Source organism: Equus przewalskii, chromosome 15, assembly GCF_037783145.1.
Source record: "Equus przewalskii isolate Varuska chromosome 15, EquPr2, whole genome shotgun sequence".
NCBI lineage: Eukaryota > Metazoa > Chordata > Mammalia > Perissodactyla > Equidae > Equus > Equus przewalskii.
The window spans coordinates 63,731,972-63,757,982 of NC_091845.1; the positions used below are offsets into that span (position 1 = coordinate 63,731,972).

General features: G+C 40.3%; 1 protein-coding gene across 5 annotated transcripts in view; it reads right to left on the reverse strand.

Annotated features, from left to right (window-relative positions):
* The window catches only part of KAT2B (lysine acetyltransferase 2B), a 94,123-nt gene that overhangs the window by 25,950 nt on the left and 42,162 nt on the right, over positions 1–26,011 (reverse strand). For all 5 annotated transcript variants that reach the window (XR_011527552.1, XM_070577502.1, XM_070577501.1 and 2 more), the window contains 6 exons: positions 22,392–22,537; positions 18,481–18,573; positions 16,947–17,128; positions 9,240–9,431; positions 4,614–4,720; positions 271–396 (listed from right to left, as the gene is read on the reverse strand). Coding sequence is in view for 4 of the 5 variants with exons in the window: in XM_070577502.1 (XP_070433603.1) it covers positions 271–396; positions 4,614–4,720; positions 9,240–9,431; positions 16,947–17,128; positions 18,481–18,573; positions 22,392–22,537 (846 nt within the window). In the remaining variant the exon portion in view is untranslated. The remainder of the gene's footprint in view (positions 1–270; positions 397–4,613; positions 4,721–9,239; positions 9,432–16,946; positions 17,129–18,480; positions 18,574–22,391; positions 22,538–26,011) is intronic.

Here is a 26,011-nt window from a genome sequence, read left to right on the forward strand (position 1 = left end):
AGGCTGACAGAGGTCAGCCAGCTGGCAGGCAACACAGAGAATGAGTGAGCTACGATAATAAAAGATTATGGTTTTGTTTTAAGACTCTGCATTTTGGGTTGGTTTATTACACAGCAATAACTAACCAACAGAATTCAAAGTAATTTCCAGCCACTAAAATCCTGAACGTGAGCAATCTATAGTTGGTCTGACTCTATCTTTGGTGCTCCTCAGATAATGGGGCTCCTAGGGCAAGTCACAGCCCTCTAATATGCCCCCTTAAGAGCTTACCTGGGTTTGCCTCAAGCCCAGAGGAGGCTTTGCAGGAAGGACTGGTACTCCCTCCATTTGGCTGCTCAAGGGAAGATGAGTTTGAATTGTATGAAATTGTCCCAGCCACAGGAGGTGGATTGATAACTGCCCCAAGAAAAGGAAAAGAGGGTATTAAATGACTCCCTTCTCAGACAATAAGAAACCAAGTGCACAAGACCATCCCATTCTTTTTAAAAAATGAGATATTTTATTTATTTAATAAAATAAATAAATGTGAGACCACCTTTAAAATAAATGCCGCAAGGCCAATGCAGGCATCAAGATAATAAAGACAGTAATGAATTATAACTGACTGAATAGCATAAGGATATCTGAGTCCATATGGATAAAATAACAAATGAACAAATAAATAAATAAGTGGGGATAAAGTAAAGCTCTCCTTACAGGAGAAGGCCAAAAAATAAATAAGGAAGGAGTGATAGAAGTTAGGGGAAAACAACATTTGGCAGCCAGCCTATAATAACTGATTCAGGGAAGAATCATCTGTACCGGCTAAACCTCATGAGCACAATTTTGATGAAGACAGGGTAGTCTCAAACCATCTTCCCACGAAAGCACTTTTTTTATTACAAAAGGAAAAATGGTAACACTGCAGTGGAGAAAGCTTGTCAACACCATCTTAACCAAGTAATTCAATTTAATACAAACAATAAAGGGAGAGGCCAACATTACGTGCCTCCTGATGTGACGCAGAAATTGCTACAAACCACACGATTGAGATAAGAGGCAAAAATGGAAAGCAGCCTATAGATTAGACAATAATATTGCATGGAGGTTAAAATTCCTTCCTTTGATAACTATACTGTTGTTAAGTAAGAGAATGTCCTTGTTCTTGGGAGATACCCACTTAGGGTATTCTTAAGTCAGTAAAGGGGCATGACGTTTGCAACTTTCAAATAGTTTAGGAAAAAGAATGTATATAGAGAAAGAGACAGAAAGACAGAAGAGGGATGATAAAGCAAGCTCCACAAAATGTTAACAATTGGTGAATCTGGGTAAAAGATATACAGTATGTAGGATTTCTTTGTCCTATTCTTGTAACTTTTCTGTAAGTTTAAGAGTATTTCCAAATAAAAAGTTTTCTGTTTTTCCCTAAAGCCATTGTTAGAAAATAGGAAGTTGCTTTGTGCTGCTGACTTGTAGCTGATGAGGTGAGAACTGACGAGGGATCCAAACATTCTCAGTGACACTGGTCACGTATAAAACATATGGCAGTGCAGACAGATGCCCAAAGAGAATGTTCTTCTAAGTTTCAATGCAACCACAGTGCAGGCCTCAGAGGGCACTCCCAGCAGCCAAGAAAGTGATGGAACAAGGAAGCAGAGAGACCTCATCCAGAGCACTCCTAACTGAATAGCAATGGGTATGTAAAGAATCAGAATATACTAAAGTACCAGGCTACATGGTTTTCCTTCAAACAGCAAACAGGACTTCCAAATATCAAAGGACACTGGAAAGATTCTACACAAAGAGGAAACTCTGGCGATTGTGAAGACATCTGAGTATCTTCAAAACTTCAGAGCCATCATTATGAAGGTCATTTATCATAGTTGCATAGATGTGCAGACATGCCAATTAAGTAGATGATTACATTCTTCTTCCCTCCCAGAGAACACATTGCAATTATAGTACAAGAGGAGGAGAAAGCCTGCTTCTGATGGCTTCAGGTAATAGTGAAGAGTACATTCCAGTTTAACTGGGTTACAACCCTAGCCATAGAAATAAACATGAAATTCCCAGAGGGTCAGAGACAACCTCTGCCATCTCTCTCCTGTGCTAGGACAGATAAGGAGCCGGAAGTTGAACAGACTGAGCGGGTGAGGATCAAGGGGGGTTTTTACACAGAGAGAAATCCTCTCCAGAAGACCCTCCAGAAAAGAACTGAGTTGACCCTATTGAATAGCTTTGATATCTCCCTGCATGAGGGAGGAAACTGTTCTTCACTGATTCCTCCCACAAGCATTTGCCTGTACCTTTGCAAGCACACAGAAGCAGTGCAACGTAGTGGTTAGAACTGTGGCTCTTAACGTCGTGGCATAGCTAGGAATCAGACAGATCTGGGTGTGAAACCCAGTTCCACTACTTAAAAGCTCTGATTTTGGACAACTTGTTGCTCCTTTCTGAGTTTCTATTTCTCATCTATATAAAGGAGATCATAATTCCAACTCCTCAGGGTTTGTGCTAACGCTTTTTTAAAAATATGAAGCAAACTTCACAGGCAAGCAATTATGGGAGGTATCAGTTATTGCTATTGTGCAAAACTGGGTCTCCGACCATCCAGAAGTCACACTCATAGGAGAGAGAAGATGTACAAAAGAAACGGGGCTAGGAGAGCATGAGATAAGCATTGTAGGACACACTGGTTCTGAAATATTGCCGCACATCAGAATCACATTTAGAAGTCTTAATGTCCAGGCCACACCCTAAGCCAATTACACCACACCCTCTTGGGAAGGGACTCAGAAATCAGCATTATTTTAAATCACCGTGGGTGATGCCATTGTGCAGTCAAGTCTGAGAACTAAGGATAGGATCTATTCAAGGTTCTGTAAAAGTCTGGAAGGAAGGCGGAGGCTGGAGGGCGTGGGAGGAATTATGAAAGTCTGTGGGAGAGATGTCATTTGAAAGCAAAGTGAGACAATGATAAGGTGAACAGCACAGGGAGATAGGGAGCAGTACAGAGGATATGCCCAGTCACCACAGAGAACACGTCCACTAAAGGCTGACAGCTCAGGCCTGGAGGGAGTATGTAGTATGCACAGAAAGGCCCCAAAGCACTACAGGTTTTGGATGAGAAAAACATGAAATCATATTCTATGACCTAGGGTAAAAAAAAGAAAAAAGCACACAAAGATGTTTTGACACGTTTAGTAACAAGAATTCTAACAACAGGGGTTTGAACCAAACCAAAATACCTCACTTCTTAAGTACTCTGCTTTGTAGGGATTTAATTATATTTACACCCAAACACGGGCTCTAGATGAAAAAAAAATTTTTAATCACCTTCTCAAATGCATTGTGCTGAGTGAAAGAAACCAGACTCAAAATCCATGTACTGTATGACTCCATTTATATGATGTTCTAAAAAAAGGCAAAACTATAGGAACAAAAACCAAATCAGTGGCTGCCAGGGCTGGGGGTGGAGCAATGAATGGACTAAGAAGGGATACAAGGGGATTTTCTGGGGTGATGCAACTGTTCTATACTTCGATGGCAGTGGTGGTTACACAACTGTAAGTGTTTGCTACAACTCACAGAACAATATACTAAAAAGGGTGACTTCTACTGTGTGTAAAATATTTTTCGGAAAAAATACCAAGAATGAAATTACCTTTGCTGGAGGTGTTACTAATGAGCTGCCATATCACACACTGAGCTAGAGCCCTGCCAAAAACTCTGACATCCAGATCCTGCCTTCTGCCTTTCTCCACGGCCACGTATAAATTACCACTTAGGCATCTCTTGCCAAACTTCTCTGAGTCTTCCTAGCGTGTGATTCTTCCTTCCTCACAAAATGCCCATTGATGCCCCTGGCTGATTCAAACAATGGCAAAGACGCCCTGGCCCCACTGGGAAGTACTTCACATCCTGAGACTCAAGACTGCTCTCTTCCACTCACCATCCTACCGTTACCAATGACAGTGACTTGATGCACAAAACAGCACAGATTAAGAAACCAAACTAAGAGATCAGGCCAGTGGTGTAGTGGTTCAATTCATGCACTCCACTTTGGCACCCGGGGTTTATGGGTTCAGATCCCAGGCACAGATCTACATACTGCTTATCAAACCACACTGTGGCAGCATCCCACATACAAAACAGAGGAATACTGGCACTGATGTTAGCTCAGTGACAATCTTCCTCAAACAGAAAGACAAAGATTGGCAACAGATGTCAGCTCAAGGCCAATCTTCCTCACCAAAAAAAAACCAGAATAAAAAAGAAATCAGACAGATTTGATTCTTGGGCATATCTGGCCATTGATCAAGAATATAAGTATCTTTAAAAAGAGCCAGCATTTGACTCCAGAGCTGGGCTACCTGTAATTTTACGCCTCCCATGAAATTGTAATGTGCAAGCTAAGCAAACCCAACAGTTGGAGTAGTCGTAGCTGTTCTTTTAACTGTTTGATTTGCACTTGCTCTCCTCATTGACAGAGATGTGGATGCAAGATTTGCCAATGTGTTTACTTTTTTGCTGGCTCAGTCTTCAATTTCTCGATGAAAAATACAAATAAATGCAGAGTGAGTTGCAACTAACATTTCCTGGTTGTTCTCTGATTTATGCAAAAAGAAATTTACCTGTTTGGATTCCTAGCTGGCTGGTTCTGGAAGAGGCTGAAAGAAAATCCTGATCCCAGATGGGAGAGTTCTGACTATAAACTTCTTCTTCTAACATGGACAGAAACCTAGACACAAGGAAAAAAGCAATAATAAGATCAAAAACTGACGAATAACTAGAAGGACAAAAGCCCGAACCATCTATGGCAATCACCTGACCACCAGCATCTCATCTTCAGCTCAGAAATACACCAGTGGATTATGACTCAAAGGACGAGGTAGTTGGCAGCACTGGTATGTATATTCAAATACAGAAATGCACTTCTGCAAATTTATTCTCTTTTGACTCTGCATAGATTGACACAACATAGACTGCACAGAGCATTACATCAGTGGCAACGCATTCCAGAGCAAGATTTCAGCCCTCCATGCAGCTGTCACTGTCACCGTCACCTTCATTACCATCACAAAAGCTGCTAACATTTGAGTGCACGCTTTGCGCCTGCACTGTTCTGAGAACTTCTTATTGAATCCTCACATCAACCTAATAAGTTGCATATTTTATTTTTATTTATCACACATATATAGCTCTTACTATGATAGATATTGTTCTAAGTGGTTGATATATATTAACTTGATTTTCCTAACAACCCTATAAGATAGGATCCATTATTATACCCATTTCACAGATGAAAAAACCTAATACACAGAGGGGTTAAATAACTGGTACAAAGTTCCACAACCAGTAAACTGTAGGGCCAAGATTAGAACCAGTGACTAATTACTCTACTTCTTGTCATGTTATAAACCAAACAGATCTCAAGTTTGGGCGGTCCATAGGAATCACCTGATACCCAAGCCCCACCTAGGCTTACTGAATCAGAGGCTGTGAGAAGGGGCCTGGGTTACAATTTTGATAAGGACCCTAGACAATTCTTATTTACACCAAAATTGAAGAACGATGATTAAAATACCAACACAAATCTATACTTCTGGTACTGGAATATCTTCCTGCAAGCTTTGTTTTAAGGCACACTAATTCTAGTGGAGGGGTATAGAATAATGGCCAAGAGCCTGGGCTCTAGAATCCATTTGCCAAGCCTACCACTTATTATTTGTGTGACTTTAGAACAAATTCTTAACTTTCCTCTTCCTCAATTTCTTCTTTTATAAGAAACTATCCCTGCATAGGGTGGTAGTGAGGTATAAGCTAACGGATGCTTAACATGGTGCCTGATCCCTAGGAAGTGCTCCATTCATTCATTCAACAAATAGTGACTGAACGCCTAGTTTGTGCCAGGCACTGTGTTAGGTGCTGGAAGGGCAGAGTGAACAAAAAACTCACCTTGCCCTCATGAAGTTTACATTGTAATGATGTAATACAGGTTACCTATGATAAGCCCTCTGTCCCTTCTCTGAAATTTTGAAGTCCAAAAACCCTTAAAGAAAGATTTTCCATAACCCATTTGGCAAAAAAATCTGACTGAATAGTTTTATGTATAAAACTATTTATAGTCTTTATAATTATAAATGGATTTGATTTGGGGGAACTGCCCCCACCCTGAGAGCTGTGATATATAGCACGTGTGTAATATTATCTTTATAAAATTTTTTAAATTTTGAATTGTGAAACATATCTAGTATCAAGGTTTTGCATAAGTGATCAAGGATCTGAATCATCATCATCACTATTACTTAAAGTACCACTATTCTTTTCATTTATCAAATCCTGCAAGATTTAGATGATTTCAGGGGAGGGAGAGCTTGAGTTTTTGGAAGTGAAAACAGGTGGGAAAAGGTCCTGGGGTCTTCTGACTTTCTGCTTATAGTCAGAAGATTTAAGAACAAGGTACCATTTGAGTGAACGTGTACTCCCACTTGATATTTAAATCATGGTTTATAGAAATGGCATGAGTCACTTCTTACTAAGAAGCCACTATTAACTTATGTTTTAAAACACTTTTGTATGTTTCTCATCAAACACAGAACGACTGACAGCAACAGGAGCTAAAATCCTTACGAAGATCACATTCTGATGGTGCTGATGAGAGAGGGGGGTCATGAAGCCTTCCCCCTCTGCCTAAGCAGACCCTGCCTGTCCCTTACACAGCCCTCGAGATTTCCCCAAGTGCCTTCATCACAGAAGTAAATTTCCTTTCCTTTTCTAGGCTCCTTCTTTATCAGTCATTATATGATCAGAACACTCTTCACAAAGCCCTGCAGAGACTCACCAAAGAATGCCATTAATAATTTAGGAAAAGAATTACATGTATGTGTGTATTGTATATGCATAGAAATACATATAGTTATTTCATTATAATAAAGAACAGTCTCATATAATAACATGAGAAAGCGCTTGTTTATATACACAGGCTACAAAATTGTATGAAGAATCAAAGAACACGATACGCGGATCAAAAATAGAAATATCTAGAAACACTAAAAGCAGTTCAGAGTGGCAGGGCTACAGGTGGTCTTTCGCTTCTGTGTTCTCTCTTAACCACATTTTCATTGACATGCGCATTTATAACTTTTAAGATGAAATACAGACACAAACCTTTTTAAAAACAGCCTTCTAAGTAGGTAGATAAAGGAAAAAGCACAAGTTAAAGCCAAGTGGAAGGAAGGACAACACACGAAGAGTAGGCAGACAAGGATGTAAGCCCTGGAAACGCAACTGAGACTCAGGGCAACCACACTGGGTGGCGTGAGGGGGGCTGCCGCTCCCCCGTTGAGACAGCGCCCAAGACTCAAACAGCACCTCGGGCCTCAATATATGTGATTCTGCTGCCAAATCTGTAAGTATAAATCCCTAAGAGCCTCAAATGTTGTCATATTCAACGAAAAGGGACTTAACAGGAGAAGTGGGTGGTAGTCTTACCCTACCATTAGTAATAGAGAAGAAAAGAAAGCAGCACTGATTTTTCAGCTCAACAGCATAAGCATGCCAGAACTATGGGTTGAAGGAACAAAACACACTATAATTAGCAAATATCTGCAAGAGGCAAAATGAATTTGCTATGGAAAAAAAAATTGTTACTTTGCAAGGTAATTAAAATTTTTCTTTAAGCACCATAAAAGGTGTGCGGGGGGGGGAGGGGGGTCCTCTTTGTCCCTTGGCTTAGAGACAGAATGACAACTATAATCTAAAAACATAGACTGCTGCTTATGCGGCAAGTGTAATAGAGAAATAAGTAAGAAAATTGCTTTAGTCTCTAAGCAAAAAGAGCTTAGACTAGTTAAAAGGCAGCCACTGAAATAATGGGCCTGCCCGGAGGTCATGAACCATTTAGGGTTGACACTCAAACTGCAGTTTCAGCACTTCTGAATCTTTCTCCCTGGAGGATAACAAAATGTTCACGTCATGCCTCAGTCTCATGTGCTGACTGCCTTAAGAAAATACCGAAAACCAGGATGCTAAGATCTCTGTGCAAGTACCGGCTGTTTAGCTAAAGCTGATCAGAATTATCCATGACACCCTCCACCTAAGGCTCAGGATTTGTGTTAAACTGCAAAGGAATTTTCAGTCAACTTCTGTCAGAAAACCATTTTTTGTTGTTGTTTTGGACTGAACTTATTTTGAAAAATTAAAACTATCTTTCCTGAGACACAAATTGAGTAATCCAGTAGTATAACAATAATAAAAATCTAGTCTATCAAAATAGGGTTTCGTCAATCTTTGGTCAAAGATCCTATTCTCTATTCTCTAGGTCAGCAGTTCTCAATGGCAGGCGGAGGGCTGGCTGTGTCACTCCTAGACAGCCTTTTCAAATTTGAACTGCTACCTCTCTCACCAAGCGCTCCTCTAGGCAGAATGCCTGCTACAAAACGAGCTGTCTCATTCATGTCTCGCTGTCACTGCTCCATGGCAAGTTATCAACTGCATCCTCAGCCCTTCTTACCAGCAGCCTCATCAGTCCCTTAGTTAAATTTTTGGTTCTTAGCATTGAAAATGCACTGCCAAGGCCCATGGTGCAGCCCTGCAACTTCCTACTCCTTTCACACATTTCCTTCATTTGAAAAATATTTAAATGATTATTCCTATGTTGGAGGTCTGGCAGATGCATGAAGCAAGGTGCACAAGAGCATGTAAATTCTACAAGAAAGTGAGTACAGAGGTGCAAAGATCATTCTGAAGGAGGCCTCTCTATTCCTGTCCAGCCCAGCGTTTGGGGTCGAGTGTACAAAGAGCGAGGGGACAGGCGTACTACAGCTGAGGCAGGAGCGATTCGCCAGTCTTAGAAAGGGTTGGAGATCTGGGGAAAAACCAGCCACTTGAGTTCTCTTGCACCACTTCTGAGTAGATAGAAACTGCTTCTGCACACTCTCGCCCATCCTCCCCTGGCTTCCTGGCAGCTGAAGATACCAAACAAAGCATTACCCCATTCTACGAGACTCAGAGACAACGACCCAGGTGGGACAAGGTGGTGATAAGGGAGCCAGGAGAGCAGTCAACACAAAGTCAAGCTAACAAGAGATGGCTTGGAAAATACCCAAGAAAACTCACAAAGGGAGCCGAGGAGGAGGAGGGTCCCTTCTCCCTCCTCCTCTACCATTCCTGATCTTGTTACTGATGCTGGCTTTGGCATGGAGCTATCAACCTCCAGCCCTGGGATCAAACAAAGACCCGCAGGCGCACTCCCTTACTTTGGGAAATGGGTGAGGATTAGAGTTCGTTTCTCGAGTGGTAGTTTGTCTTTTTCCTGTCTTGCTTGTTCCAGGAGTTGTCGCCTCATAACAGTGAAGACGGAGCGAAGCAGTGTTCTCCCAAACACCTTGGTGGTTTCATACCGAGGTAGACTGTCACAGAACTGTGGCACATTGCAGTAACACAGCCACCTGCAACAAGAGGAGACAAGCACCATCAATATCCCTTAAACCCCTAGATCATCTGAAATATCTCATTACGGTTGCTCTCACACCATTAATCAGCAGAAGAAAACTGGGTCTGCAACGACAATCATATCCCTACCACTAGTACAACCTGGGAATTAGATTCCACACCCTTACACAACCACTTAGGTCCAATTTTAGTAAAATCCTTCCATTCTGCACCATTAGGCAGCGGGTCCTGCAGCCCTGGGAATAGATCCCTGCTTTGCCACTTAATTGGCTGCAGGACATTGGAAATTTAATTATATTCTTAAGTCTCCATTTCCTCATCTGTAAAATGGGGACAACAACAAGACCTACTTCACTGGGTTGTTATGAGCATTATATGAGATAACGCATGGATGACACATAGTGCAATTCAAGTTTCTGGCACATAAATGGTAGTTTAAATAAAAGGAGAAATTAAAGGGCAAGCTGAGGAAGTCCCTTTTGTGACAGAATCAGATTTCCACCATCTAGTCCTCTGAGTAAAATTTAAGGTTTCTTTAAAATGCCTACGCAGCATTCACATACCCCAAAGCCTTGGTGGGAAGATAAAGATCTTCAAGACTGTTCAAAACTCAGTCACAACGCAGGAAGTAATAAGCTTCCACCATCTGTTGCTTGGGTACATTTTTCAATGACTCAAAGTCAAAATGCGCTCTGGCATTGCACGAGGCTGGAAGGGTGCCCAGGCCCAGAGGGAAACTAGGGGATTTCTTGAGCTCTGACCACAGCTCTAGGGCACACCGCCTATGTAGCGCATACAACTCAGAAAGCTCATCCAGCCAAGAGAAGCCAGAAACTGAAAGTCTATTCAAAGTCAACTCGCTTTCTTTTTGGTCTCCCAGAGATGTGAGGTCTGCAATTCCCAGGCCCTGACAACATCAATTTACAGTGGGGGGTCACAGAGGGCAGCAGCAGACCAGGGAAGGGTCAGAAGCTTCAGTGCACAGATCCTGATTCCTTGTCAGCAGATCCCAAATCATCCTCTTCCAGGACAGGAGTGCTTTCCAAAAACAAAACCTCTCCTCCCTGTCTGCCTTCCTCTTCTCCTTTAAGGCAGGGGGAGGTGCTGTCATGTGCCCAAGCTGCTGAGAGGGCTCCAAGGAACTTTTGACCCCTTAATAAACAGTGGAATTATATTAATTTACTCAGGCTTATTGACTGATGTTTTATATTTTCTGTATGACCTCATGTTTCCCGTGTGTGCGTGGTGGCGGTGGTGGTGGCGCTATTTCATCTTCGGGGAAGAAAACCTTCACTAGCATTGGTTCGTCTGCCTACATTCAAAATTAACCTGAAAACTCTGCTACTATTTCTATTCTTCTCTCAACTTTTTGGTCCTAATAATTTATACCCAAATGCCATTTTATGATTACAATACCAAAATGGGCATCTTCCGTGCTGTGTTGCATCTTGTCAAGTCAGAAACAGTGATCTAGCAGAAAAAGCTAGGAAGTGCATTTATTTTATAATTCATAAGGCACTCCATATAGAAATTGATCATCTTCAAGGCCAGTCTTTACTGGATGTCAGCCTGTGGCTACTTAATGAAGTTAAAGGACTGTGTAGAGCCAAAGGGAGGCCAGCTCCCGAGTAAGTAATTATTATTATCTTTTTACTTACAGTAAGGTTTTATTCACACTAGTAGTCTTTTAGTATTTAGAGACCATACCATCCCCCTAAATAACAGAAGATGTCATTACAAAGACTGACTGGAGAAATTGTTTTGTGGACTGAAACACTGTGCAGTTTGCTTTGCATTAACTTAAACTGAACATTAGTCCATGCAAAAATTTCCTTTGTTGTTTATGACAGCAAATTTTTACTTCTTTCTTCTAACGACAGGAAAGTTTCTTTTTTAAAGTTATTTATTTTTTCCCAAGTGACTAATTATGAAATTACAAATCTAAGAGTTAAAGTCACAAACCTTAATAATCAGTTTGATTTCATGAGACAAGCAATCATAGACTATTTATAGGTCCTAATATTAAAAATATGTCCAATCTTCTGAAATGGAAGATTGAAGGATTTAAGGATTTAGCCCAGTACTGTCTATGATGATGGTAATGTTCTATTATCGTGCTGGTACAGTAGCCACCAGCCACACAGAACTACTGAACACTAAATGTGGCTAGTATAACTGAGGAGCTTAATTTTTAATGTTATTTAATTTTAATCAATTTAAAATTTACTTTTAAATGGAAAGTATGAAATATTTTTCCATTAAATACAACTTTTTTGTTTTCATAGGACTCCATTTAGCTTTAACCATTTAAAATTTATGAATGAATTGAGATGTGCCATAAGTACAAAATACACACTGGATTTGGATGATTTAGTACCAAAAAAAAGAAATTAAAAATACATCATTAATAATTTTTCATATTGATTCCATGGTGAAGTGATAATATTTTTATATCCTGGGTCAAATAAAACATAAACGTCCTGTGTCTATTTACTTTTCTAAATGTAGCTACTAGAAACTTTTAAATTACACATGTGGCTCACATTTGTGTTTCATGTTACATATCTATTGGTCAGTGCTGATTCTGAGTCTAAGGAGCATTTCCATCCATGGAGGGGCCACAGATGTCTGGGACTCTACTTAAAACTGATGTTGTTTCTACTATAGCAATGGTAGGTTATAAATATTATCAAAAAATTATAAAATGTTATCATAAAGTGCTTAATAGGTCATTCACTCTTCCCAAGGTAGAGGAAGGGAGCATAGATTGTTATTATCTAGTAAAATTTTTCAAGTCATAGGTTTCCATTCATTTCTTCTAAGAATCATTTTTTTTCTTTTTTTTTTTTTTAAGATTTTATTTTTTCCTTTTTCTCCCCAAAGCCCCCCGGTACATAGTTGTGTATTCTTCGCTGTGGGTTCTTCTAGTTGTGGCATGTGGGACGCTGCCTCAGCGTGGTCTGATGAGCAGTACCATGTCCGCGCCCAGGATTCGAACTAACGAAACACTGGGCCGCCTGCAGCGGAGCGCGCGAACTTAACCACTCGGCCACGGGGCCAGCCCCTAAGAATCATTTTTTATACCTCAGTTTATGCCTTTTAGTTTAGTTTTGTTTTTACTTCCAAGATCAATCTTATTTTGTAAGCCTATAAATTGCACAGTATGATAAGACAAGGAGACTGAGTCAATGTGGGGTGTTTTTTGGTGTTGTTTTAATAAATGACCTGCTCGTTGTGTGTAGTAAGACAAAAAGAAGGAAGTGGGAATCTGTGTGTCTTGTCTCTGCACACACGTTCCCCCAAAGACTTAACTGTAGGAAAAGATTTTCCCTAAATGACTGGTTTCAGCTCTTCTAAAAAGAAGAAAGGACAGCTCATTCATTTTTGTATGCCTAATAGAGGTGACACACGTATGCAATTTATTGATTGTTCAAAATTCTCTCAGATTTTTTACAGCATCACGATGATTTGCAACCACCTTGCTTTCTTTAAAACCTGAATAAAACTGGAGAACTTGAGTACAGAAGACCCTGCCACCCGCCTTACCTCCTAGAATGAAAATCCTGAAGTCTTCTGGAATTAAGTGGCCCCCCCAGTTCACCCGAACTAAAGGCTAGTTACTATTAGAGCCCTGACTACAAGCTGGGTCACCTGTCCCCTAGTCCACTGTTCTTTCCATGCTCCCTGAAAAATACTGTCCTAGACTTACATGCCTAATTATGAACACTCAGTAAGTAGTGACAGGCTACACTTCATAGAACAGTGGTAACATAAAACTGTTTCACCAAAACCAACTTACTTACATCTAACTTGCCCTATATTCTTATAAAACATCTTACCATTATAGGGATGACCTTTAACCTTCAGAAGTTCTGTATGACTCAGAATCTAAGACTAATTACTTGCTCCTTTCCTTTAGCAGATTCTGTAGGTCAGACGTATTTTAAGATGTCATATTCTTCTGACACTTTATTTTCAAGTTATCTCTTCATGGAATTATATTAGTGCACCATCATGAAATTCAGGGAACGTTCAAAAATTTGTCCAGATTATTTTTCTAAAACCACAGTGATTTCTGGGGGACATATATAATGCATATTTAATATATACTCGCAATTATTAATATTAAGTATATGTTAACATTAACATGTCAAATATTTTCCATACATAAAATATTCACAATTTTCCTTTATTCAGAACAGAGCCTATAAGTAATTTAAGTAGTCCTACTGTTCAATGTGTGTTTAATTTTTTTATTGGATAAATCTTCACAGGTTAGCTTTGTAATGGACATAATTATTTTCTGAGTCCAGTCTTCTCCACAGAAAATCCTATTTCACCCCATTTTCATGCTGACGTGTGCCCCCAGAAGTGTTTGGCCCCTTTGTTGTAATTGCTACAACTGATGTAAATAATACGCTGAACCAGTACTCCAGGTCCTGAGGCTCACTTACACATCAACATATCAGCCTAGTGCTCCCTGCAGCCTGGAATATTACCCATTTTTCAGAAGATTAGTATCCGTGAGACACCATGTTGTAGTGACGTGTGTTTTTTTCTAAATTCCCAAGTGGTCAGGACAGCGAGGTTTTACTCTGAAACAATTAGTGATTCTCATCATTTTCAAGGGTGTTTCTCTCTACTTCCCTTTCTTCATCAACATGGTGTGAGGATGAGGAAGCGGGGGAGGTGAGTGTTGTCTACCTTCATTTCCTTATTTATTATTAACAGTGGCTCTCGGTCTACATTCCACCTAGAAATCAGCAGGTTTCAGAACTCATCAGGGTGTATTCATTTCAGTCTCTCAGCGGGTTTCTCTTCACCATTGTCAGACTCCACTTTTCCCCCTTCTCAGCTAGATAGAGCTAGACAGAACTCTGCTGCTATCTTTCTATTCCCTGTTATCTTAGTTTCTAAAGTGATATTCAAGTAATTACACTCTCATTCAACTGCACGCGCTCTAGCTCAAGAGTCCTACATTGGCAGTGACTGAGTTTCAGAGAACAGAGGGTGTGGGAGGAAAACGATGACTAGCATCTTCCCAGCACCTATTCTGTGTGCCAGACACTACGCACAAACCACCTCATGGAACACTCACAACACTCATGAGACTTGGACAGAGGAAGAAACTGAACATCAAGGAGATGAAGCGACTGGTCTAAAGGGCACAGAACAAGGGAGGGATGGAGCCATGATTCAAACCCATCACCCATTCCAAAGCTCACTTTCTATTTTTATTACTCCTTAGGGATTTATAAGTGCTACCCGTTTCTTGGTAATTCCCAAGTGCTTACACAGCATTTTTATTCTGTTTCCTAAAATATAGTAATATCTCCTATGCTGTTTCATATTGACTTCTCCTTCTTGATGAAACAATTTTTCCTCTGTTAAGACTGGCAAATACCTTGAGGGGTTTGGTTTTGACAAATATTCAGCTTTGTCAACTGTTTACAGATGGAGTCAAAAGATATATATTTTTGAGAGATTTATTATCACAACTCATAAACAACAATTACAATAATATAGGAACTATTGTTAACATAAAACTCAGAAAAGAAGGTATAGAAATGAAAATATAATTTAAAAATGGATTTTGAAGAATTCTGTAATTTCTATAAAAGTCTATTAAGAGAAAATACTTTATCTTGAATTGTATATATTATAAAATGAGGCAGGAGAGGGAAAGGGGGTATTACTCATGAAATCAGGTCAGTGATCAGAGAGGAAAGCCTATCTAAAATATACCCATTCCTATGTCATCTGCTGTTACAGAAAATAACCTGTGTTTAAGTGGTCTTCATAGGCTATTGACAAAACATTGCCTACTTTAACTCAGGAAAAAAAAAATGCACACACACACACACACACACACACATATATAAAAGCTCCATAATATCCCCTGAAGCAAGTCTGATGTGCCGATGAAATATAAATGGGAAAAGTTATAAAAAAGATGAATTGAATGGATAATCCAAGTCACTCTCTTACCTAAATGAAAATAAATGTAGGTCATTCTATTTTGCACGGCCCATCTTTAAGATTTTTAAAGTTAATTCTATTCTTCTGCAGTTCATAAGCAATAAAAATAAATTCCCACTTTAGAAAAAGATATATGTACAATCCAAGAATATCTGCAGAGTTTGATGCCCACCGATAGGGAAATGGTTAGGTAAATTACAGTACATCGACTCAATGAATTACAATGTAACCAGTAAAATGTCTGCTATGATGTTAAGTGGGGAGACAAAAGGATACAAATTCTATATTCTCTTTCATTCTAACTAATGTAAATATTTATTTAAAGGAACCAAGACTGGAAGACAACATGTATAATGATATTAGTTCCATCATGGGACTGGGACTAGGGCGACCTCTTTTTCTTTAAAAAAATTCTTTGGGGCCCAGCCTAGTGGCACAGTGGTTAAGTTCACACATTCAGCTTCAGCGGCCCAGAGTTCGCCGGTTCAGATCCCGGGTGTGGACGTGGCACCGTTTGGCGGGCCATGTAGTGGTAGGCGTCCCACATGCGAAGAAGGGGAGGGTGGGTGCGAAGAAGGGGAGGGTGGGTGCGAAGAAGGGGAGGGTGGGTGCAGATGTTGGCTCAGGGCCGGTCTTCCTCGGCAGAGGGAGGAGGATTGGCGGTGGATGTTACCTCGGGGCTAATCTTCCTCAAAAAAAATTCTTTAACACTATTATATTCATGGTCATTGCTTTTTTTTCCTGAAGAAGATTAGCCCCAAGCTAACATCCGCCACCACTCCTCCTCTTTTTGCTGAGGAAGATTGGCCCTGAGCTAACATCTGTGCCCATCTTCCTCTACTTTATGTGAGACACCTGCCACAGCATGGCTGGACAAGAAGTGATAGGTCTGTGCCCAGGATCCAAACTGGCGTACACCAGGCCGCTGAGGCAGAGCACATGAACTTAACTGCTGCACCACTGGACCAGTTCCCATTGCTTTTTTTTAATGAGTGAAGTATCTATATAATAATTACAGAGTCTACTATAGTTATCTAGATCAGGAATGCTCAATAGAACTATAATGCAAGCTAAACATGTAGTTTTAAATTTTCCAGCAGTCACATTAAAAAAGGAAAAAGAAACAGGTGAAATTAATATATTTTATTCAATCCAATATATCCAAATTAGTATAATTTCAATATATAATCCATATAAAAAGTATTAATGAAATATTTTATATTCTTTTTTTTGTGCAGTCTTAGAAATCTCAATTCATACTAGCCACATTTCAAGCACTCAATAGGTACACATAGCTAGAAACTATTGTATTGGATAGTACAGGTCTAGATGGTTTGGATCCCTCACCTCCAAAACATTGTGATATTAATGAAATGTAGAAGTCTGGGGAGTGAAATTATAGAGACATTCTCTCTGAATTTGCAGAGTCACTGTGATAAGTGGGCAACCCTCTGCTTGCAGAGACAAGTAGCAATTTTATGTCTGCAATGTGCTCTATGGGGCCAAAGGGAAAGAACTAGTCATCTGATTACCTTGTGTAGTTTTCTTTGTATCCAGAAATATCATCATTGGGAGATCGCAGTCTTCGTTGAGATGGTGCCTCCAAATGCCAATAGTTGATGCGGTTTAGGAACATTTTTGCCAACTCAACTATTGTTTGCTGTTCTTTGGATGGCAGGTGACTAAATTTGTACTGTACGAAGTTATTCACACCCTTAAGAGGACAGAAAGTAATTTATTCATGCAGCTATGCAATCATACTAATTCTGAACACCCACACAGACAGCCCCATTGGCGGGGTTTAGCAAAAGAACAGACATTTCTCTATTCACAAAATCTCTTCCTTGTCTCTATTAGAAAACAAGAATGCCCAGAGGGAATCGTGCCTCAGAACACAGTGGATGAAAAGTGACAAAACAGGGAGGCTGTGAGTTGCAATTCTAAGCCTCCTGCAATCCTGAAGCGTTAAAGAGAAAATCAAAATCATGGACTGAAAGGATGGAAACCCCTTAAACAGTAAAATATGATTATTTTGCAGAATAATTCTTGCTGTACTATCAACACAGTAGCTCATGTATAATGAGGTTCCTGGATAAATAGAACGTTTTCACATGACCAAAATTTTAATCAAAAGGCTGCTAGCATGCCTTCCATTGAACTAACCATTAGAATTTAAACTCGTTATCATCACTCTTTTGGTTCAGCAAGTCTACCAAAAAAAAAATTCTCATTCAAAATTATGAGCTTTTAAAAGAATCTGTGAATTAATTTAATCTTTCTGCAGAACAGTCTCATCTAATCTAATTTCAAATAACAGAACAATGAATTCTTATTTAATAGAGTTTGGAGACAAAATAAAATTTCTTCTACTGAAAACTGATAAAAATACATTTATTTGTATTTGTAAAGACTCTGATATCATGTCTTCTGTAATCATTCTCATCAAGAAATTCAGTCAAGAGTATCTGAGATTGATTTAGGTGAACAATGATAAGCTAAAAAGAGATGCTGATGAGAGATACTGACAACACCTGCCAGAAAAAGTCCACACATGTCAACAGATTCCTGTGTAAATCGGCTTCTTTCCAGGAATTATAATGTAGCAGGAAGTCGATTTCTGGATACAAAATCTCATTTCTTTTTTGTGTTTCTTTGCGTGACTCACAACGTTTTTCACATTGCTACTGAATTCCCTCACCTCAATAGGCTTTTTCAGACAGTGCCAAACAAAAGGACAAAGACTTAATTTTAAAACATCAACACCAAGAAAAAGCACATTTCGTATGTTCTTACGAACTACACGTTCTACTTAATTTTTTTCTTCCTCAACTACACAAGGAATTCTGAATATACAGCAACCCTAAAAGGCAAAAAAGCTAGGTAATTTATTAAATTAAATATTCACTTCTGATCCAAAGGGTCCAAGATAATTTCTACAGACTTGTGACCATCTCTAAGCCAGGTAAGGAAGACGGAAGGAAGATGTGCATGGAGATGTGAAGGAAGATTAGAAGGTTTGCTCAGCCTTAAAGCAAGAAAAAACAGCTTCTCTTTTTTCTTTTTTACCTGTTCAATACTAGGTTTTTCAAATGGGGGTTTCTTCTCCAAAGAGCCTTCAACCACAGGTTTGCCTCTTTGTAAAATAGACTTTCTCAAGAGCTACAAAGAAATCATTAAAAAAAAGTTAATCATTGTCTCTCTCCATCTCACACACAAATACACACAGCCTTTGAAGAGAAGTTACCATATTCTACTTACCTTCACTATATATAAATAAATCCTTAAATCAATAAAATGGGTAACTACCAGGTAACCCATGTTTGCCTTCACATCCATGACTGGAGCCATGAGAACGAGACACCTTTCCTGCTCTGGATGGCCTACAGGACCCAGCAGTGGCCACTGGACACCTCTATCCCACTCAATTCCCCCCACCCCGGCCGCCCAATTCTGGCATCCACTGACCCGGATGCTTGGTATGCATCACACACACTTTGCACATGCCCATCTAGGCCCCTGCAGGTGTGCTGACACTCTGAAGGGTCTTATTAAACCCCTAAAAGGCCGAGGTTCATTCTGGACAAACGAGGCCGGGGAGAGGGGCTGTCTGTAGCAGCTGTATGTCATACGCATAATCTAGGGCCCAGGCTTTTTGGGAAGGAATTCTGCAGGGCTCTCAATTGGCAACTTTCACTGTCACGGTCTTTTTTCATTTCCTCTCCATCTGCGGAATGCAGGCCAAGTGTTCTGGCATCTCAATGCCCACAAAACAAAACACTGCTCTTAATCCCTGCCACTGGAATTTAAAGGCCTCAAAGGGCAAATATCAGAGAGAAAAGGGAACACAGAGCCACTAATCCAGACAACTTGAAAATAAATCTAACATTGAAATTCTTTACCTTCAACCTTTGCTTGAATCTTCTCTAGATGTGAGCCAGTTATGATATATGACCATATATTTATTTAAGTTACATCTTCCCTCCTTTCTCCACTTGGTATCTTTTCAATAGAAACAAAATATGTCATTCATTCTCCCAGGAGTTAATGGAAATGGACAAACTCCCAAGGCTGAAGATCATCATGTGTCCCCAATGAGCTGTGTCTTACAAGGGCCTCAATTCCTTCTAGGTGTGCCATATAAATTATTATTATTTTCTTTATTTTACTTTATTTTTTTCCTTTTTCTCCCCAAAGCCCCCCGGTGCATAGTTGTATATTCTTAGCTGTGGGTCCTTCTAGTTGTGGCATGTGGGACGCCGCCTCAGCGTAGTTTGATGAGCAGTGCCATGACCGCGCCCAGGATTCGAACCGACAAAACACTGGGCCACCTGCAGCGGAATGCACGAACTTAACCACTCGGCCACGGGGCCGGCCCCTAAATTATTAACATGGGCATCTGTTGACCTTTCAATGTATTATGCCCATCTTTACAAGAATAAATGTGAGGTCACTGTATGCATTTCTAAGGATAAAGATTGATCATACAATTTAAATACAAATAATTGTGGCTGCCTACTTTTTTTGCCCAGTTAAAATAAGACCATTTTGGAACTGGGCCCATTGGGGGTTTCAATTTAGAGATAAACTGCTGGATTGGGGAGATACTGAATCTCAGTTTCTTCACCTACAAAAGGATGGAGGTGGGATAAGTGGGTATATAAAAAACTTCTAATAATAGCAGCAAGCATTTGCATCCTTACTTTTGCCAGCCACTCTTTGCAGTTCTTTACATGTATTATCTCATTAACACTCATAAGAAGCTTCTGAGGTAGGTACTAGTGCTGTCTGTATTTTACAGAGAAGGAAACCAAGGGAGAATGACTTGCCCAAGGTCACAATGAATAAGGATTTAAACTCAGATAGCTGGGCCCCAGAGTCACATTTACAGGATAAAATGAGCTTTAGGAAGCAGCTTTTCGTTGTTTATTTTCAACATCTAAGACTAAAGTTTTTTAAATGCTACGAAAATGTGTAAGACATTTTAATTTCATTATTGAGACACATGAGACACAGGAACTGCCTTTCAAAAGCTAAGGAAAGGATGATTTATAACTCACTTGCCCGGAGAATAATTTTAGTGGGGAGGGAGCGGGGAGAATGCTAAATATTTTGGATTTTGTTCCCACAAGCAAATATATTTGCACTGTTAAAGATGAGGGATGTAAGAAAGAGAGAGAGAAAATGCACTTCAAAGCAGAGCAATGCTTTCCGGCCTGTTTGGTTGGTTATAAACAGAATCAAGAGGAGGCTGACAGGATGGAAACCTTGACACCACCTTCATGTCTAACAGGGTGGTGGGGGACTGCCAGGGAACTTAGTGCCCAGACAAATAATAGCTGCAGTCATGCAGATGTTGTTTTTCTTCAACTAAGGTCTTTTTCCAAAGAAGCTCTAAACAGTATGAACCTGCCAGGGTTCAATCGGGATGACTCAGGCCTCACATCCATGTCAACAAGTTCTTACCTGGTGTAGCCCAGAGCCTGCTAATGGCTATGGGGAAGTCATTTGTCCATCCCCACCCCCCATCTTTCTACCCCACCTCCACCATTAACCTTTTTAGAGTCAATATCCCCACATGACCCACATTAACAAAATGAGAGAAGAGATGAGAAAATTATGTATCAAGTAAATTCAGACAAAAAAAAAAAAAAGCTGTAGGAATTGGGCACAAAATTTGCACCGAGACTCCTAGTAGCCAAAGCAAAAGAGGAAACTCAATGGAAAAACTGATCCGTTCTTGTCATATAAAATGAAGCACAGTGCTCATTAGAAGAGGCAAACTCCTCCTGGCTGTAAGCTCTGAGCTTTTTGTTTTGTGTTTGTTTCTAAAGATCCTTATAAGGGTTACACAATACAACATAATCAATAGTGCCCTCAGTAGCAGGTTTACTTTTTTTACAAAATTATTCCTTCTGCCAGCCTCCTTTATGAATCTATTTTTGGCAACCTGAAGTTCTCCTATCCATTCCCACCACCAGTTCCCCTCCCACATCTGTCAGTCCTGGCTGCAATCAGAAGCTGGGGGAGACGTATATCCATGGAAAGGGAGTAGACGTGACCCAAATGGAGCTGAGGAGAGGCAGAAAGAGGCAGCTGTGGGAAGCAGAAGCAGTAATCGGTGACTGCTGTCAACAAGGCACAGAGAACAGCAGTAAGATGCCAAGACACATCTAGAAATTTTTGATTCCTCCTCTTGAAGCCTAAGACTGAAAGCCTTAATGCCACCCCTCCAACTGCTTCCCCTCCCGCCTCCCTTTGCTCACTGGGCTCCACCATGCTGGCCTCCTTGCTCTTCCTACATCACACTGAGCTCACTCTGTGCACAGGCTAGATGCCTGTCTTTCCACTGCCTGGAAGACTCTTCCCCCAGCCCTTTTCAGGGATGGCTCCTCTCCTCAAACTCGGGTTTCTGCTCAATTGTCATCTCCTCAGAGAGGCCTTTCCTACCTACCCTTCCTTCTGATCATGTCCCCTACCCACCACCATCCCTGCCATTCTGATTCCACTTACCCTACTCTATTCTCTTCACAGCACTTAGCACCATCTGCAAATACACTATTTACTTGTTGATTGTCTGCCTCTTCTACTGAAACAAACTCCACAGGGCAGGGACTTTGTCTTGCCCACTGACCTGTGCCTCATGCCTACATGAGCGCTATGCACAGAGCAGGTGTGCAGTAAGTATTTGTTGGATGAATGAATGGTTGGGTGGATGGAAAGAAATCTATTAGCATAAGCAAATAAAGAGATTCAGCTTTGCACACAAGGATGAAGGCTCTCAAGGAGGGAGATGTGTTCAACGTATGGTGTGTCATTTCAGAGAAGCCCTCATGAAGAAACACATGCTTCAGCAAACCGTGAGGGCAAAACATGTCATGAGCTGAGAGCCTTCCCACCCATGACCCGGTGTACAGAAACTGAGCACATCTGAACAATGAGAGAAAGAAGAAAAGCCTTTCAAAATGTTAAAATCTCACCTTGAATAGGTAGAAATAAACTTGTTTGGTATCTGCATCTTCTTCCTTGTGGACACAGGTGAAGAGATATTCCACGTCCAACACTATTCCCAGGAGTCTGTTCATTTCTTCCTCTGACACATTCTCCAGGTGGGAAACGTGGGCAGCTTACGACAAAGATCAAAGGAATATATGAGAGAAGTTAGTTGGAAACCACAAAAATTCTTGATTTTATAATGGAAAGTTCTCTCTCACAAACCTTCTGGAACACCAATCCATTAGACCACGTTATAAATAGAGGAAATTTCTGAACCCCTATAAAATCTAAGTCTTCTCACAAAATTGACTTATAATTAGGAGACTGCTACCTTGTTGAGCCTTAGCCTTCCCATCCAAGACCAAAAATGAACCAGCAGCTAATGTATTCTAACAACGTAAAGTTTAAAATCCGGAACTTGTTGGCACCAAGTCCGGTCACGTTAGTGTTAAATTCCTATGTTTCCACATAAGCAAATTCTCCACCATGCCAAGAGGGTTCTGTGCTCCTATAGGTGGGTCCAGGATTTGTGAGTCTGTGGTTCAGAGGGACACAAAAACAAGCTCCCTAACGTTTTAGTTCCAAGTCCTGTGAATAGCTCGGTCGGCCAAGAATATAATAATCAGTGTAAAGACTAAATGAAGCCCTTTCTCTCAGCCTTTCTGACGGAGACAGACTGAAACCTCAGTGTTTCTGCAGCAAAGTTCCAAGGAATATTGGAGCTTGAGATTCAACGTCCTCCATGATCAAGCACCCAAACACACTTTTCCTTCCTTTGTCGTCTCACTCTAGTTAAGCGACCTCTCCATTGACCTCCTCCTCTCCTCTGCCCTGGTCTTCTCTTCTATGCAAACGAGTCCATTTTTCAAGGTTATTGCATTTAATTCTCAAACAATCCCATGAAGTAGGTATTAGTAATCCCATTTTACGGTGGAGGAAACCAAGGCTCAGAGAGACTGAATGGTATTTCACCTGATGTCTTTCAGCCAACAAGGCAGAGTCAGGGTCTGAAAGTGAAGAACATCTGACCCAAATTCTAAAGCACCCACAAAGTGAAACTGTCACTATTGCAGATGACATGATTTTATATATCGAAAACCCTAAAGAATCCACCAAAATACTTTCAGAAATAATAAATGAATATGGTAAAGTTGCAGGATACAAAAAAACATACAAAAATCAGCTGCATTTCTATACACTAACAACACAGTAGCAGAAAGAGAAATTAAAAATACAATCCCATTTACAATAGCAACAAAAAGAATAAAATATCTAGGAATAAACTTACCCAAAGAGGTGAAAGACCTATAAACTGAAAACTATAAAACATTGTCAAAATAAATTGAAAAACACAAAAAGAAATGGAAATATATGCCGTGGTCTTGGATCGAAAGAATTAGTATAGTTAAAATGTCCATACTCCCTAAAGCAACCTGCAGATTCAATGCAAGCCCTATCAACAGTCCCAATGACATTTTTCACAGAAACAGAACGAAGAATCCCAAAATTTATATGGAACAACAAAAGACCCCAAATAGCCAAAGCACTCCTGTGAAAACAGAACAAAGCTGGAGGCATCACACTCCCTGATTTCAAAATATACCACAAAGCTACAGTAACCAAAACAGCATGGTACTGGCACAAAACCAGACACAGAGATCAATGGAACAGAATCGAGAGCCAAGAAATAAACCCACACATACATGGACAGATAATTTTCGACAAGGGAGCCAGGAGCATACAATGGAGAAAGGAGAGTCTCTTCAATAAATGGTGTTTGAAAAACTAGACAGCCACATGCAAAAGAACGAAAGCAGATGATTATCTTACACCATACACAAAAATTAACTCAAAATGGATGAAAGACTTGAATGTAAGATCTGAAACCATGAATCTTCTAGAAGAAAACATAGGCAGTACACTCTTTGACATCAGTCTTAGCAGCATATTTTCAAGTACCATGTCTGACTGGGCAAGGGGAAATAACAGAAAAAATAAACAAATAGGACTACATCAAACTAAAAAGCTTCTGCACAGCAACGGAAACCATCAACAAAACAAAAAGACAACATAAATTGTGAGAAGATATTTGCAAACCATATATCTAATAAGGGGTTAATACCCAAAATATATAAAGAACTCATACACCTCAACAACAAGAAAGCAAATAACCCAATTGAAAAATGGACAAAAGCTCTGAACAGACATTTCTCCAAAGGAGATATACAAATGGCCAACAGGCACCTGAAAAGATGTTCAACATCATTAACTGTCAGGGAAATTCAAATCAAAACTACAATGAGATATCACCTCATGCCTGTAAGAATGGCTATAATTAACAAGACAGGAAACAACAAATGTTAGAGAGGATGTGGAGAGAAGGGAACCCTCGTACACTGCTGGTCGGAGTGAAAACTGGTGCAGCCACTATGGAAAGCAGTCTACAGATTCCTCAAAAAATTAAGAATAAAACTACCACACAATCCAGCTATTCCATTGCTGGGTTTATCCTAAGAACATGAAAATGCAAATGGGTAAAGATACATGCACCCTATGTTCACTGCAGCATTATTCATAATAGCCAAGACTTTGAAGCAACCTAGGTGCCCGTCAAGGGATGAATGGATAAAGAAGATGCAGTACATATACACAATGGAATATTACTCAGCCATTAAAAAGGATGAAATCTTGCCATTTGTGACAACCTGGATGGACCTTGAGGGTATTATGCTAAGTGAAATAAGTCAGAGGGAGAAAGTCAAATACTGTATACTCTCACTCATAAACAGAAGATAAAAACAATGACAAACAAACACATAGAGACAGACACTAGATTGGTGGTTACCTGAGGGGAACATGGCGGGGTGGGCAGCTGGTGAAAGGGGTGATTAGGTACATGTGTATGGCCATGGATTGTAATTATTCTTTGGGTGCTGAACATGATGTAGTCTACACAGAAACAGAAATACAACGATGTACACCCAGAAAAAATAAATAAAGTACCCACAACATATTATTTTGATGATCAGCTGATTCACTTCAAGTCTTTCTCACTTGAGAAGGGCTCTCTAGGTAAGCCATGCAATGATCCCCCACTAGCCCAGAAGCTCCTCTGGGCCGGATCACATCCTTCATTTCTGTATCCCCAGCACGCATCACTTTGCTTGCTGCATAATGGGCGCCAGCACTTCAAGAGTGATCCTCTTGGGGCCGGCCCCATGGCCGGCCAAGTGGTTAAGTTCTCGCACTCTGCTTCTCCAGCCCAGGGTTTCGCCGGTTCAGATCCTGGGCACAGAGATGGCAGTGCTCATCAAGCCACGCTGAGGCGGCATCCCACATGCCACAACTAGAAGGACCCACAACTAAAAATATACAAGTATGTACGAGGCAGCTTTGGGGAGAAAAAAGGAAAAAATAAAATCTTACAAAAAAAGAGTGATCCTCTTAGGCGTAGCTCTTCGTGTACAGGCTTAAAAATTTTGGGACATAGAAATGTTTGAGATGGTCTTTAAAGAAAGACTAAAATATGTAGAAGAGTGATTGGCTTCTCCTCACCTTTTTAAAGGGAGATGGAACTAAAGATTATTGAGGAATACTTGCCAGG